General features: G+C 37.8%; 1 protein-coding gene across 4 annotated transcripts in view; it reads left to right on the top strand.

The window, feature by feature from the left end:
* Znf280c (zinc finger protein 280C) overlaps positions 1 to 7610 on the top strand; it is a 64730-nt gene extending 57120 nt beyond the window's left edge. For 3 of the 4 annotated variants that reach the window (XM_052739103.1, XM_052739075.1, XM_052739082.1), the window contains exons 15-18: positions 409 to 471; positions 5425 to 5543; positions 5689 to 5719; positions 6350 to 7610. In XM_052739103.1, coding sequence (XP_052595063.1) covers positions 409 to 471; positions 5425 to 5543; positions 5689 to 5719; positions 6350 to 6704 — 568 coding nt within the window. In that variant the 3' untranslated portion in view covers positions 6705 to 7610. Of the gene's footprint in view, positions 1 to 408; positions 472 to 5424; positions 5544 to 5688; positions 5720 to 5842 lie in introns of all 4 variants that reach the window. The other variant, XM_052739093.1, reaches the window with a different exon arrangement.
* Positions 7611 to 12551: the final 4941 nt, after the last annotated feature.

Here is a 12551-nt window from a genome sequence, read left to right as displayed (position 1 = left end):
TGGTTTCAGTTACTTATTGACATAGCTCTTGGAACCTTGACCTCCCTCCCTCCCTCCCTCCCTCCCTTCCTCCCTCCCTCCCTTCCTCCCTTCCTCCCTTCCTTTCTTTTTATAAGGGACACAAATCCTATGTGTAAGGATTCTACCATTGTGACCTAATTACTTCCCAAATATTTTCTTCTAATGCCATCACATTGATTGAGGTGAAGGGGAGGTTAGGATTTTAATATATTAATGGGTAGATCCTTGCTCAGACCATACCAGGATCAATATAATCTCATCATTTATGTCATTAATTTCTATTCAAAATTAGGAAATTAATCATAGACTTGAAAACATGTTCATAAAATTAATATGACTAATTCAATAATAAAAGTAATAAAATCTTGTTTGTCTTTTATCTGTCAGCTCTCATAGTGACCACCCAAGTAAACAGTTTTGTATTTTTAAGAAGCATTCAAGAGCAATCAGGTAATTAATTGATCTTTTTCTGCTCTTTGTATTAAAAAGTTGTAATTCCACTTTTTAACCAGGTGTTGGCATACCTAATTTGAAAATCTAAACAATTGTCACTGAATATGATAGACTTGTGTTTGTTATATTCTTAGAACAACAAAGGAAGGGATAGCCTTTTATATGACTAATCTCTGTTTCAGTGGTGCCAGATATTGAATTGAAACTTTCATGCATTCACACTGTAAAATGAAAATACAAGTCTCTTTAGCAATACTTGATTGGGAGTAAGTTTATTAAAATACTAACATATTTGAAATTAATATACAGTGTTTATAAATGTCAGTTTTATTCTTTTTAAATGTCCTTTAGTTTATTATGTGTGTATGGGTGTCTTGCCTGTATCTATGTCTGGGTACCACATGCATGCCTGGTATCCACGGAAGCCAGAAGAGAGCATTGGATCCCCTGAGACAGGAGTTTCAGATGGCTGTGAACCACCATGTGCATTCTGACAATCTAACTTGGGTCCTCTGGAAAAGCAGCCAGTGCTCGTAACTGAGCCATCCCTCCAGCCTGTCACTTTTATTCTTTATGAAAAAAAAGTATACAACTTCTTACTATACAGAACAACTGTTCGGTTACTATTTCTAAAGGCATTCGTTTTTGTTATATCACACATTTTGCTCAGAATCAACTAAGTATTGTGGGATTTTTCAAATTCTTCTGATTTTTTTTTACTCCATTTTCTTTTTTTTATTATTATCCCACTCATGTTGTCAGACACTAAATTGTGCCTGGCACATAATAGACACTTAGTTAAGTTAGAATATGTACTAAAAATATATATGTCTGTGATATTAGGTCATTAGCTCATAAAAGAAAAAAAGTTTGATGCCATTTTTTAAAAATCAGAGTTGGAGAGGTGGGTTATGGGTTAAGAGTACTTGCTGCTCTTGCAGATAATGAGAGTTTAATCCCCAGCACCCATATCAGGCATATCATATCAAAAGCCTGTAACTCCAGCTCCAGGGGATCCAGGGATCTTCTGGCCTCTTCAGGCAATGCATATATGTGCGCATATACTCCTCCCATGCACATAATTAAATACAATCTTAAAGTATATATATTTATTGTTGTAGCACTTAGGGAAGCATGCCTTTGACCCAAGAGTTAGGGAATCTAAGACAGAAGGATAGTGAGCTCAAGGCCAGCCTGATCTACATAGCAAGTTCCAAGCCAGCCTGTTACCTGTCTCAAAGTAACAACAATTAATAATAATGGTAAATAAATGTTATTTTTAAAACATGAGTGATTCAATGAATTAGAAAAGAAAAGTAAAAAAAAAAAAAAAAAAAAAAAAAAGAAAAGAAAAGTATATTAGATAGTACATTTACTGGAAATATTTGTAAGTAATAGGAAATGGATTTTTAAATATTTTATGTTGAATTGTTAATTCTTTACCTATTTATTGTTCGTCTATCATGTGTAATACAAAGTATCAAGTCATGTTCAGATCAATGATGAAGAAGACTTGGTACCAACTTTCAAGAATGTACAATTTAAGCTGGGTATGGTGGAAGCATGCCTTTGTCCCAGCACTCAGGAGGCAAAGGCAGGTGCATCTCTGTGGATTCACGGCCAGCGTGGTCTACATAGAGAGTTCCAGGACAGCCAAAGCTACATAGTGAGGCCCCGTCTCAAAACAATGTACAATTTATTGGGAGGATATAAACAAATGAACATAAATAAATCCAGTGATATCAGGAAATTTGTCATAAATACAGTGAGAGTTACTTATTTCAGAGGAGATAGAGGTTTCTACTTAAAATATGCATGAAGAAGCAGGAATTGACGTGCAGAAACAAAAAGAAGAAAGTTGACATGGACTTCTGAGTCACATTGAATAACTACTAATAAAGTTTGACTGGAGCACAAAGGTCATGATTAGATCAAAATATGGTGAAATCATTTTAAGCTTCCAGACACATTTTTTTTATTCCAAAAAATGGTTCTAAGGAATTAAGAATTAATTTTACTTTGAAAGACATTGAAAAAGTCAAAACAGATGCTTTGAGTAGAATCAAGGACATGGAAAGAAGATCAGTTTGGAAGAGTATACATGGTGAGTTGTAGCTGCATAAACGACACAGTAGTTAAGGCTGTTATTTAGTCATTGATTGGGCTGCGACTAGAGAGATGGTAAAGTGGTTAAAAGCACTTGTTGCTCTTACAGAGGATCTAGGTTCAGTTCCCAGCACCTACACATGGTGGCTTACAACCATACATAATTCTAGTTTCAGTGGAATCTAATGTTCCAACTTCAATGGGCACCAGGCACGCATGGTGTATGCATGCATACATACATGTAATCAAAACACTCATACACAGAAAATAAAATAATAAATCTTTTTTTAAAAATCCCAAAAGAAGCCGGGCGGTGGTGGCACACACCTTTAATCCCAGCACTCGGGAGGCAGAGCCAGGCGGATCTCTGTGAGTTCGAGGCCAGCCTGGGCTACCAAGTGAGTTCCAGGAAAGGCGCAAAGCTACACAGAGAAACCCTGTCTCAAAAAACCAAAGGAAAAAATCCCAAAAGAAAGAACAGGGGGCCTAGTGAGATGGCTCAGCGGTTAAGAGCACTGGCCACTCTTCCAGAGGACCCAGGTTCAATGTTCAGCACCCACATGGCAGCTCAAAATTGTAACTCCAGCCGGGCGGTGGTGGCGCACGCCTTTAATCCCAGCACTCGGGAGGCAGAGCCAGGTGGATCTCTGTGAGTTCGAGGCCAGCCTGGGCTACCAAGTGAGTCCCAGCAAAGGCGCAAAGCTACACAGAGAAACCCTGTCTCGAAAAACAAAAAAAAAAAAAAAAAAAAAAATTGTAACTCCAATTCCAGGGAATCCAACACCCTCCTACAGACATACATAAAGGCAAAACACCAATGAACATAAAATAAAAATAAATTGTATTTTTTTTAAAAAAGAAGTCCACCCGGGCAGTGGTAGCACATGCCTTTAATCCTATCACCTCAGGAGGCAGAGGCAGGCGGATCTCTGTGAGTTCGAGGCCAGCCTGGGCTACCGAGTGAGTTCCAGGAAAGGCGCAAAGCTGCACAGAGAAACCCTGTCTCAAAAACCCAAAAAAAAAAAATTATATAATTAAATTAAAATCTTACAACAAAGCTTATGGGCTATTTTTTTAAAAAAAGAACAGAAAATGGGTTTTGGAATCAAAGGGCTAATTTTCAAGCATGGGGCTAGCCTTAGATAAGTTACTAAATGTGACCTTATCCACTTTAGAAAAGTGGTCATTATAGCACCTAACTTTTAGGGGTGTTTAGGTCATTTGTTTAGAAGAGATAGGTCTAAAACCTCCACTTTAGTACAGTGTAAATGATATTTGAAATTGTTATTAGATATTTGAAATATTGAAGTATTGTTTTTTTGTTTGTTTGTTTTTTTTTTTTTTTTTTGGTTTTTCGAGACAGGGTTTCTCTGTGTAGCTTTGCGCCTCTCCTGGAACTCACTTGGTAGCCCAGGCTGGCCTCGAACTCACAGAGATCCGCCTGGCTCTGCCTCCCGAGTGCTGGGATTAAAGGCGTGCGCCACCACCGCCCGGCCGAAGTATTGTTTTTATTTGAACCTCAGAGCAAGGAAATGGCAGCATAAGAGAAACCAGGAATAAAGGGTTGTTTCTGGGAGGAAAACATGATTTTGATTGTTCAAGGACACTTTTTTATGTGTATAACACCTAGTCTTAAATATAAAACAGGATGGTAAGACCAGAGCTGCAGAGAAAAAAGTCAGCATAAGGTATACTACTGGGTTTTAGACCTATAAAGGTAAGGTGTTTTATATGATAAAGCCGGTTGTGGTGGCTCACACCTATAATTCTAGAACTGGGGAAAGGAGGTAGGAGCATCCTGAGTTCAAGGCCTGCCTGGGCTAATAGTGAAACCCTGTCTCAACGCAAACAAAACACAAGTAAAATATCAAGTATGTATATGCTTTATTGATAAAGCAATAATTATATTAAATGGCTAAATTTAAGGCCTTCACACCTCATCTAACTTTATTCGGACTTAAATACACTAGATTATATGCTTCATGAACTGTACTGTTTTGTTTGCTGTTGTATCCAAAATGCCTAGCATAGAGAACATCCTCGGGCTTATTTTTAGTTTGTTAAAGAGACTCCATTCTGTTTTCCATAATATTACAAATGTACACTTCTAACAACATTGTGTAAGAGATTTTTCTCCGTTATCTTCACCTGCATGTGTTATGTTTTGCATATTGATATAAGCCATTCAGACTTGAGTGAAATGATATCTCATTGTGATTTTCGTTTATATTTCTTTGGCTAATGATTTTGAAATCTTTTTCAGACCTCTTGACTATTTATATTTCTTATTTAGAGATCTTTTGCTCAACTGTTTGTGAAAAATAGTGCTGTGTTTTGTTCAGGTGTATATGCATCTGTAATAATATGAAGAAACAAACAAGGTCTTCAGCCAAAATGGATTTTGAATGAATGTTATGTTCTTGCTTGGCAGATAAGCCAAGCCATGGAATCACTGTGACTTATACAAGTTATACAAGTTGCTAGTGGATCCAAGACTGCTTTCGGTCTCTGGATGCCCATCTTTTAGCAACAGATTGGGAGTATACAACTTATAAAGCACTAAGTAATCGCATAATTTAGCAATGGCTAGGCCAATTTCTTGAGAATCTTTTTTTGTTTTCATGGTCAAGTGATCAAATCTAGAGCTTTGCACATGAAAGGCAAATACTGTCTACAACCCAACTCTTTGAGAAACTTATTAGATATATCTATAACAAATTGGGAAATGACAGTGATAGCAGATAAAATAAAAATCAAGAGTTATTACATGAAGCAACAATTACTGAATTTATGTGTGGATTGCCACATGATCTTCTGTCTTACAACTCTTCTCTCTTTTCATAGGGGCATCACTCTAGTGTGCCTTAAATGTGACTTCCTAGCTGATACTTCTGGCTTAGACCGTATGGCTAAACACTTAAATCAACGTAAAACTCATACTTGCCAAGTTGTAATAGAAAATGGTATGTACATGTGTCTATTATTATGAATTTATGATGTGTATGAGCCAGTAGTTTGAATCGATTACAGTGTGAGCTCTTACAAATTAAACTGATACTCGGTCTTCATGTGTTACATTTATAAACATAAAGCCTTCTCTGATTTCAGTTACTGAAAGAACTTCTGAATCCACTTCTGAGTAAGTTTATTTTCATTCAGCACAATTTACTTTGATAGATTTTAGTATTGTTGCAATTTTTAAATGTATCATTAATAGAAATGAAAAATATTAAAGTATTTTGTTTTTGTTTTTGTTTTAAAGCGGCTTGTTGAAATAGATTCCTGCTCTATGGAGCTCGTGCAACCTGGTGCAAGACAAGTTGGAATTTCCTAAGTTCAAAGTTCTGCAGTGTTTGCTTTCACAAATCCAGTTTCCTAAGTTCAAAGTTCTGAAATGTTTCACGAAGGCAGTTAAAATCCACTACACTAGCTCTCTTTACTCAGCTCTTTTCAGCTTTCAGATGGCAGGAGACTCTTATTCCACCTTATCTTTGTGTCAGGTTAACATATCTTAACAAGTACTTTTCCTCTCCAGTTGACTCTGAAAAAAAGAACTTTTGCTATAGTCTTTTCTTGCTTTGCTTCACATAAGTTGTGTTTTTCTCGGCTGTACTTGCCTTCAGAACATTACATATGAAACAGAGTAGCTCTTCCTATTTCTTTTTGTGTGTTTTGTCTGCTTCTTAATTTCTTATAAGTCTTGCTGGTCAGTTAGCTACTTTTTCCTTCATTCTTTGTCTGTCATTGTTCTATTTTTCATATTTTTCAGATGCAGATGCAACACAGAAATTTCAAAAAATGTCCAGTGTACTCCTGGACAGTGTCCCCCTTCGATGGACACAACTGATGCCTGTTCTCTCTTTCCAAGGAATGTGAATTGTTTGACTGTGAGACCTGTTTCAGTTTGTGGCCTTGGGAATTTATCAGTTCTTAGGCACAGTCCTTTCCTACCTGACTGGCCTTACATAAGGCTGATGTTGATTTGGCCATCAGTGACTTCAAGGGCCACCAAATTGAGCACAACTTCTCTCTGGGAGCTTTGGTTCTTAAGTTTAGGCTTATGGATTGATTATAACCATGAAACTCCATCAAGTAAGTGCTTTAACATCCAAGTTCAAGTTTAATCATTCTGGCTGCAGCCTTTTAATCTTCCTCTAGCATGAATGCAGTCTGAGGTATATGAAAAACCTGATTGTGTAGGGAGTGAAGATTACTTTCATTTTCTTGGAAAAGCAAGCTTTGTGAAGTTCTAGCTCCAAAGTAAGTTATTTACGTTGGTTGTCCTTTCAAGTTTTAGCCAGTAGTTCAAGAGTTCTCAGCAGTGCTAGGATTTAAATTCCTAATTTTTAAAAAATTAAAGTTTGATAGCTTGATTTTTGTCATTCACCAAATTTATTGATGTCTACTTTGTATGTCTACTTTTGTGATTTCTGATTAAATCTTTTGTTTTGTGTTTGTTAAAAATGCCAAGAAATTTCTTTAATATTTTCTTCAGATTTCATGCAGCTACCTGTTGGTAGTTTCTTTCTGTTTTTTTTCTTTTCTCTTGGTTTTGGTTTTGGTTTTTTGAGACACGGTCTCTATTATATAGACCAGGCTAACCTTGAACTCACAGATTTCCACCTGCCTCGGCCTCCTAGGTGCTGGATTTAAAGGCATTGTGGTACTTGTTCAGGTCATCAGACATTAATATATGCTCTGTCTGTCTTGAGACTATCAATAACATCTTAGGGGTCCGGAATTCTAAGACAAGAGCAAACGCTCCCCTTACAAATCTTAAAACACATTTGAAGTTACATTGCTATTCACTTAGTAGTTGTCTTCTTAGCCATTAATGTAATTCCTTTAGATAAAGATAATATATTCAAAAATATTGGGACCAAAAATGCACTTGTTTCTTGCCCACATATATATAGAGAAAGATGTATATTTTTTTATTTTGGTGTTTGTTTATTTTGGTTACATCGAATATAGATTTTCTGAACAGTTTTGATGTTGCTTATTTTTTTAATAAAATTTGTATTGTTAAACACTCTTGGGAATTATTTTATAATAAGTTGATAGAAAAGACTATAGATTGTATCATATAACAAGAAGAATTGTTTTCCCTTTACACGGAAGCCTACCTGCTTTGCCTATAGACTGAGATCTTTATCTACGAATCTTGTACTGTTTCTTTAAGCTCACTTAAAAGCTAGCTAATTTGAACTATTTTACAAGCTAGCAAAAGATGGGCTGAAGAGATGGCTCAGCCGGTAAGAACACTGACTGCTTTCAGAAGACTCAGGTTCAATTCCAAGCACCCATATGGTAGCTCACAACCATCTGCAATTTCCGTGCCAAGGAATCTTATGTCCCATTCTGGCTTTTGCACACACCAGGCACACATGTGGTACACAGATGTACATGCAGGCAATTATTTTAAAAAAGAGTTGAATTCATTGAGTTAATTTTTCATACTGATACCTGCTACCAATGTATTTCAAAATCTTTGGGATTGACTTCCTTTGAAGTAGTGACTTTGGTGATGCTCTAGACTTTTATTTCTGTACCTGACTCAAGGAATTTTATTAGTTACTACTTTTCCACTCAATTTTTAAAACATTTTGTTTTAGCAGTATTAATGAAAACCCAATTTTTAAGTTTGAAACTCATAACTTTCTTTAAATAAAACATTTCAGGCAATCAGTCCTAAGCTTGCTTATATAAGTTGGAGTTGGTAGTGAAGAGTTGTAGCTTGACATTCCCTCTTTTCCTTCGGGCGATTCGAAGTCTTTTCAATTCCATATAGCAGCCCATGACACTACATAGTGGCTTTTTCCCCAGGTGAATACAAAGAATATAATTGCTTACTTTTAGTTCATTACCTTTATTAGAAAAATAATCACTAGCTGGGTGGTGGTGGCACACACCTTTAATCCCAGCATGCAGGAGGCAGAGGAAGGTGGATCTCTGAGATCAAGGTCAGCCTGATCTACAGAGTGGGTTCTAGGACAACCAGGACTACACAGAGAAACCCTGTCTCAAAAAACCAATAATAATAATAATAATCACTAAACTATACAGACTTATTTCCTTGCCCTCCATTTTGACAACACATAGTTGGAGTTCATTGGTTTGTTCAGCAAACATTTATTGAGAACTTACTAACTGCCACTATTCTAGGTATTTCAGTTACTGAAATCACTGCCCTTGAGAAATTTGTATTTCAATAGTGGGGGACAGACAATAGAAAATAAATAAGTCCTAAATACTTCAAAATAAAGGAATAAACAAAGATTTTTTGAAAATAACTCTAACAGCTCAATAAATGTTTGTAAGAATCAATAAAAAGGATAGCTTGAAATTAAAAAGCTTCTTTGGAGCAGCAAAAGAAGCAGCCAGAGTGAAGTGACAGCCTAGAGAATGGGGACAGACATCTTTGCCAACTATATATCTAACATGGAATTAGTATATAAAATCTATCAAGAAATACGTTGTTATGTGTAGTTAATATATGCTAGTAAAACTATAAAACTACCAAACAAAAGAAATACAAACATTGAACAAATAATCCAGTCAATAAATCAAAAGACATTCTTCAAAAGAAATGGAGGGATGGTTCAGCATTTAAGAAAACTGGCTGCCCTTTCAGAGGACCGAGGTTCAATTTCTGGTACCCAAGGGCAGCTATAACCATCTACAACTAATCAGATGCCCTCTACTGGCCTCCATGGGCACTACATGCATATTGTGCACAGACATGGAAAAAAACATAAAGTAAAAATTCATCTCAACTTTAAAGAACATGGCTGTTAGGATTGCTCAGTGAGTAAAGGTCTTGCCACCAAGCCTGATAACCTGAATTTGACCCTTGGGACTCACATTGTGGAAAGAGGGATCTGGCTCCTACAAGTTGACCTCTGACCTCTACATGTGCCCTGGCATGTATACACACAAAATAAATAATGTATCTTTTCCTTCAAAGATATACAAATGGCTGATAAATACAAAAAAATATATTCAACACCCTTAACCATCAGGAAAATGCACATTTAAACTGTATTGAGATTACATCTTGCCACAGTCTATGAATGGCCATCATCATAAAGTTGTGAGGAAAGAACACTTACATACACTTACATGTAAACTCATGAAAACACTGTGGAACTCAATGAGGTTCCTCAAAAAATAAATAAAATAGAAGTGCCATATAACCCAACTGTACCTCTTTGACCTAGATACCTAAAGGACTCCAAGTAAACATACCACAGAACTATTTGTATATTTATTTATTGCAGCCAGCACTATTCACAATCGTCAAGATATGAAATACCTGATGCTCATCAACAGGTGAATTGGGGAAAAAGTGAATGACTAAAGAAAAGATAGTATATATGTACAATGGAGTTTTTGTCAGCCATCAAGATGATGGTAATTGTGTCATTTGCAGGAAAATAGGTGGGACTAGATCTTATTGTGTTGAGTCAGTCAGATTCAGACAATTATCACTTTTTCTTTCATATAACTAGTGGTGGTGGTGGTGGTCTTTGTGTGTAAAGGAAGGGGACCATGGGATGGGGAACAAGCCAGGATGATGATGGGATAGAAAAAAGAAAAAGACCATGTTTTCTCATGTGGAGCCTAGAATAAACCATTACTTTTTTCTGTGTATAGGTATTTTGCCTGCATGCATGTCTGTGCACCATGTGTATTCAGGTGTCCTTGGAGTGTCATCACCCCTGGAACTGGAGATATAGGTATTGTAAGTCACACACTGTGGGTGCTGGGAATTGAAGAACCTGGGTCCTAAGAAAGAGAATCAAGTGCTCTTTACCACTGAATCCACTCTCCAGCCCAGGCAGAATGTCTTTTATAAAGAGTTTGGATTTAGTTTTCCTTAAATTGCGTGGAACTTATTCCTAACTACACCGTGTTCCTGATCTCATAATACCTTAGTTCTCTGAACTCGATGCCTTTCTGTAGCCTTGCTCTTCTTGCTTTTGTGTTTGACCACCTTGAAGAGTTTCCTGAACAAACTTAGGGTGGCTGTTGTGTTTCTCTCCTGCTATAGCTATCACACTGTTATATATGATGGTGTGTTTAGAGAGCAGTCTTGAAATCAGCATTCTAGGGGTCAGGCTGGAGAGATGGCTCAGAGGTTAAGAGCACTGTCTGCTCTTCCAGAGATCCTGAGTTCAATTTCCAACAACCACATGGTGACTCACAACCATCTGTAAAGAGATCTGGTATGTGGAGGCCCACAAAGGTTTCCTAGTGAGATCTGAGCTTTCTTTCCCCAGCAGGGCTGCATTAGAGGATTGCGTGGTTACAAGGTGATTGGAAGGATCTACACTTGGCTAAGCTAGGGGGAGGTCTTTTGCTTCACCCCTTGGCATTCCTATAAATAGCCCTTTAGAAGAGACAGAAGGATGTGAAGCCCTGGAGAAGGGTGCCAGTGCCTGTCAGAAGGAGCCAGTGGATAATGATCCAGGCCCTCCCAAGGCTATCCTGTGTTTCTATCTGTTTCTCTCTCTTCCATCCTTCTATCTAGTACCTCTTATCCCTCTCAAGAGTACCCTGTTGTAAAATGTGAGAGCCTGTCTCCCAGCTGGGTTTCCACAAATGGCACCTGAACAGGGACAGGGGACTTGGCGAAAGGAGAGAGGGGGCATCACGAGTGAAAGGGTGTATGCCCGATAAGGAATTAAAAATAAAGGTGGTGGTATTTTATTCTTGGGAGTGAAAGTAAGGCAACTGAATGCCCAAGTTGAAAAGTGAGGTGCGACCGGGCGGCAGTGGCACACGCCTTTAATCCTAGCACTGGGGGTGGCAGAGGCAGGCGGATCTCTGTGAGTTCAAGGCCAGCCTGCTCTACAAAGAGAGTTCCAGGAAAGGCGAAAAGCAACACAGAGAAACCCTGTCTTGGAAAAAAAAAGAGAGAGAGAGAGAAAAAGTGAGATGCAGCAAATATTTCTATCTAGGCTTCTTTCTGTTTCTCTTAATTTCTATCTAAAAAAATTAAGGAAATAATATAAGGTAGAATGTAGGAATATAGTGTAAGAAAATAAAACTTAGGATAAGAAAAGCAACAAGACAGAGGAGCTATGTTCTTGGGACTCTGACCGCAAACTCCTGGGGAAGAATCCCAGTCATGAAAAAATACTATGAAAAAAAATAAAAACAACAGGCAGAAAAAGATTCCTGTGGAAGCTTGAGCCTGTGAAGATGCAGAGGTCCACAGCCAAGCACCCAGATTCCATCATAATCTACCTGATTAGATGCTATTCTAGTAGGAAAGAGTTTTTGTTTAATTTTATTACATTTATTTATTTAATCACTTATGTGTGTATGTGTATGGGTGTGTGCACGAATCTTAAAAGGTCTTAGTAATAAAATCAAACATAGACCCAGGTATTGGGGTGAATGCTGGAAGATCAGAGAAGCAGAACAAGCCACAGCTTCCTCACTTCGCCAATTTCTCAGCTGATCCTTTTCCTCAGACTGGAAGTCTCTGAGTCCTCATCCAGAATGAATCTCAGCTGAACTGCTGCTCAAAAGCCTAAAAGCTTAACCAGCTCTAGTTCCTGGTCCTCACGCCTTATGTATCTTTCTGCTTTCTGCCATCAGTTCCTGGGATTAAAGACGTGAGTCACCATGCCAGGCTGTTTTCAGGGTGGCTTTGAACTCACTGAGGTCCAGATGGATCTCTGCCTCTGGAATTCTAGGATTAAAGGCGTGTGCTACCACTGCCTAACCTCTATGTTTAATATTATGGCTGTTCTGTTCTCTGATCCCCAGATAAGTTTATTGGAGTGCACAATATATCAACCACAGGTCTGCAACATGCCATAGCTCATAAGTGGAAGTCAAAAGATATTTTTGGAAGTCTGATCTACCATGTGGATTCTGGGGATCAAACTCAGGTTTGACAATGGGCTTTGCTGGCTGAGCCATCTCACTTGCCCTGGAATGAGATATTACTGTTTAGC

The sequence above is a fragment of the Peromyscus californicus genome, unplaced genomic scaffold (genome assembly GCF_007827085.1).
Source record: "Peromyscus californicus insignis strain IS unplaced genomic scaffold, ASM782708v3 Scaffold_10__1_contigs__length_136768540, whole genome shotgun sequence".
NCBI classification, from domain to species: Eukaryota; Metazoa; Chordata; class Mammalia; order Rodentia; family Cricetidae; genus Peromyscus; species Peromyscus californicus.
This window is presented reverse-complemented; position numbering and strand designations above follow the sequence as displayed.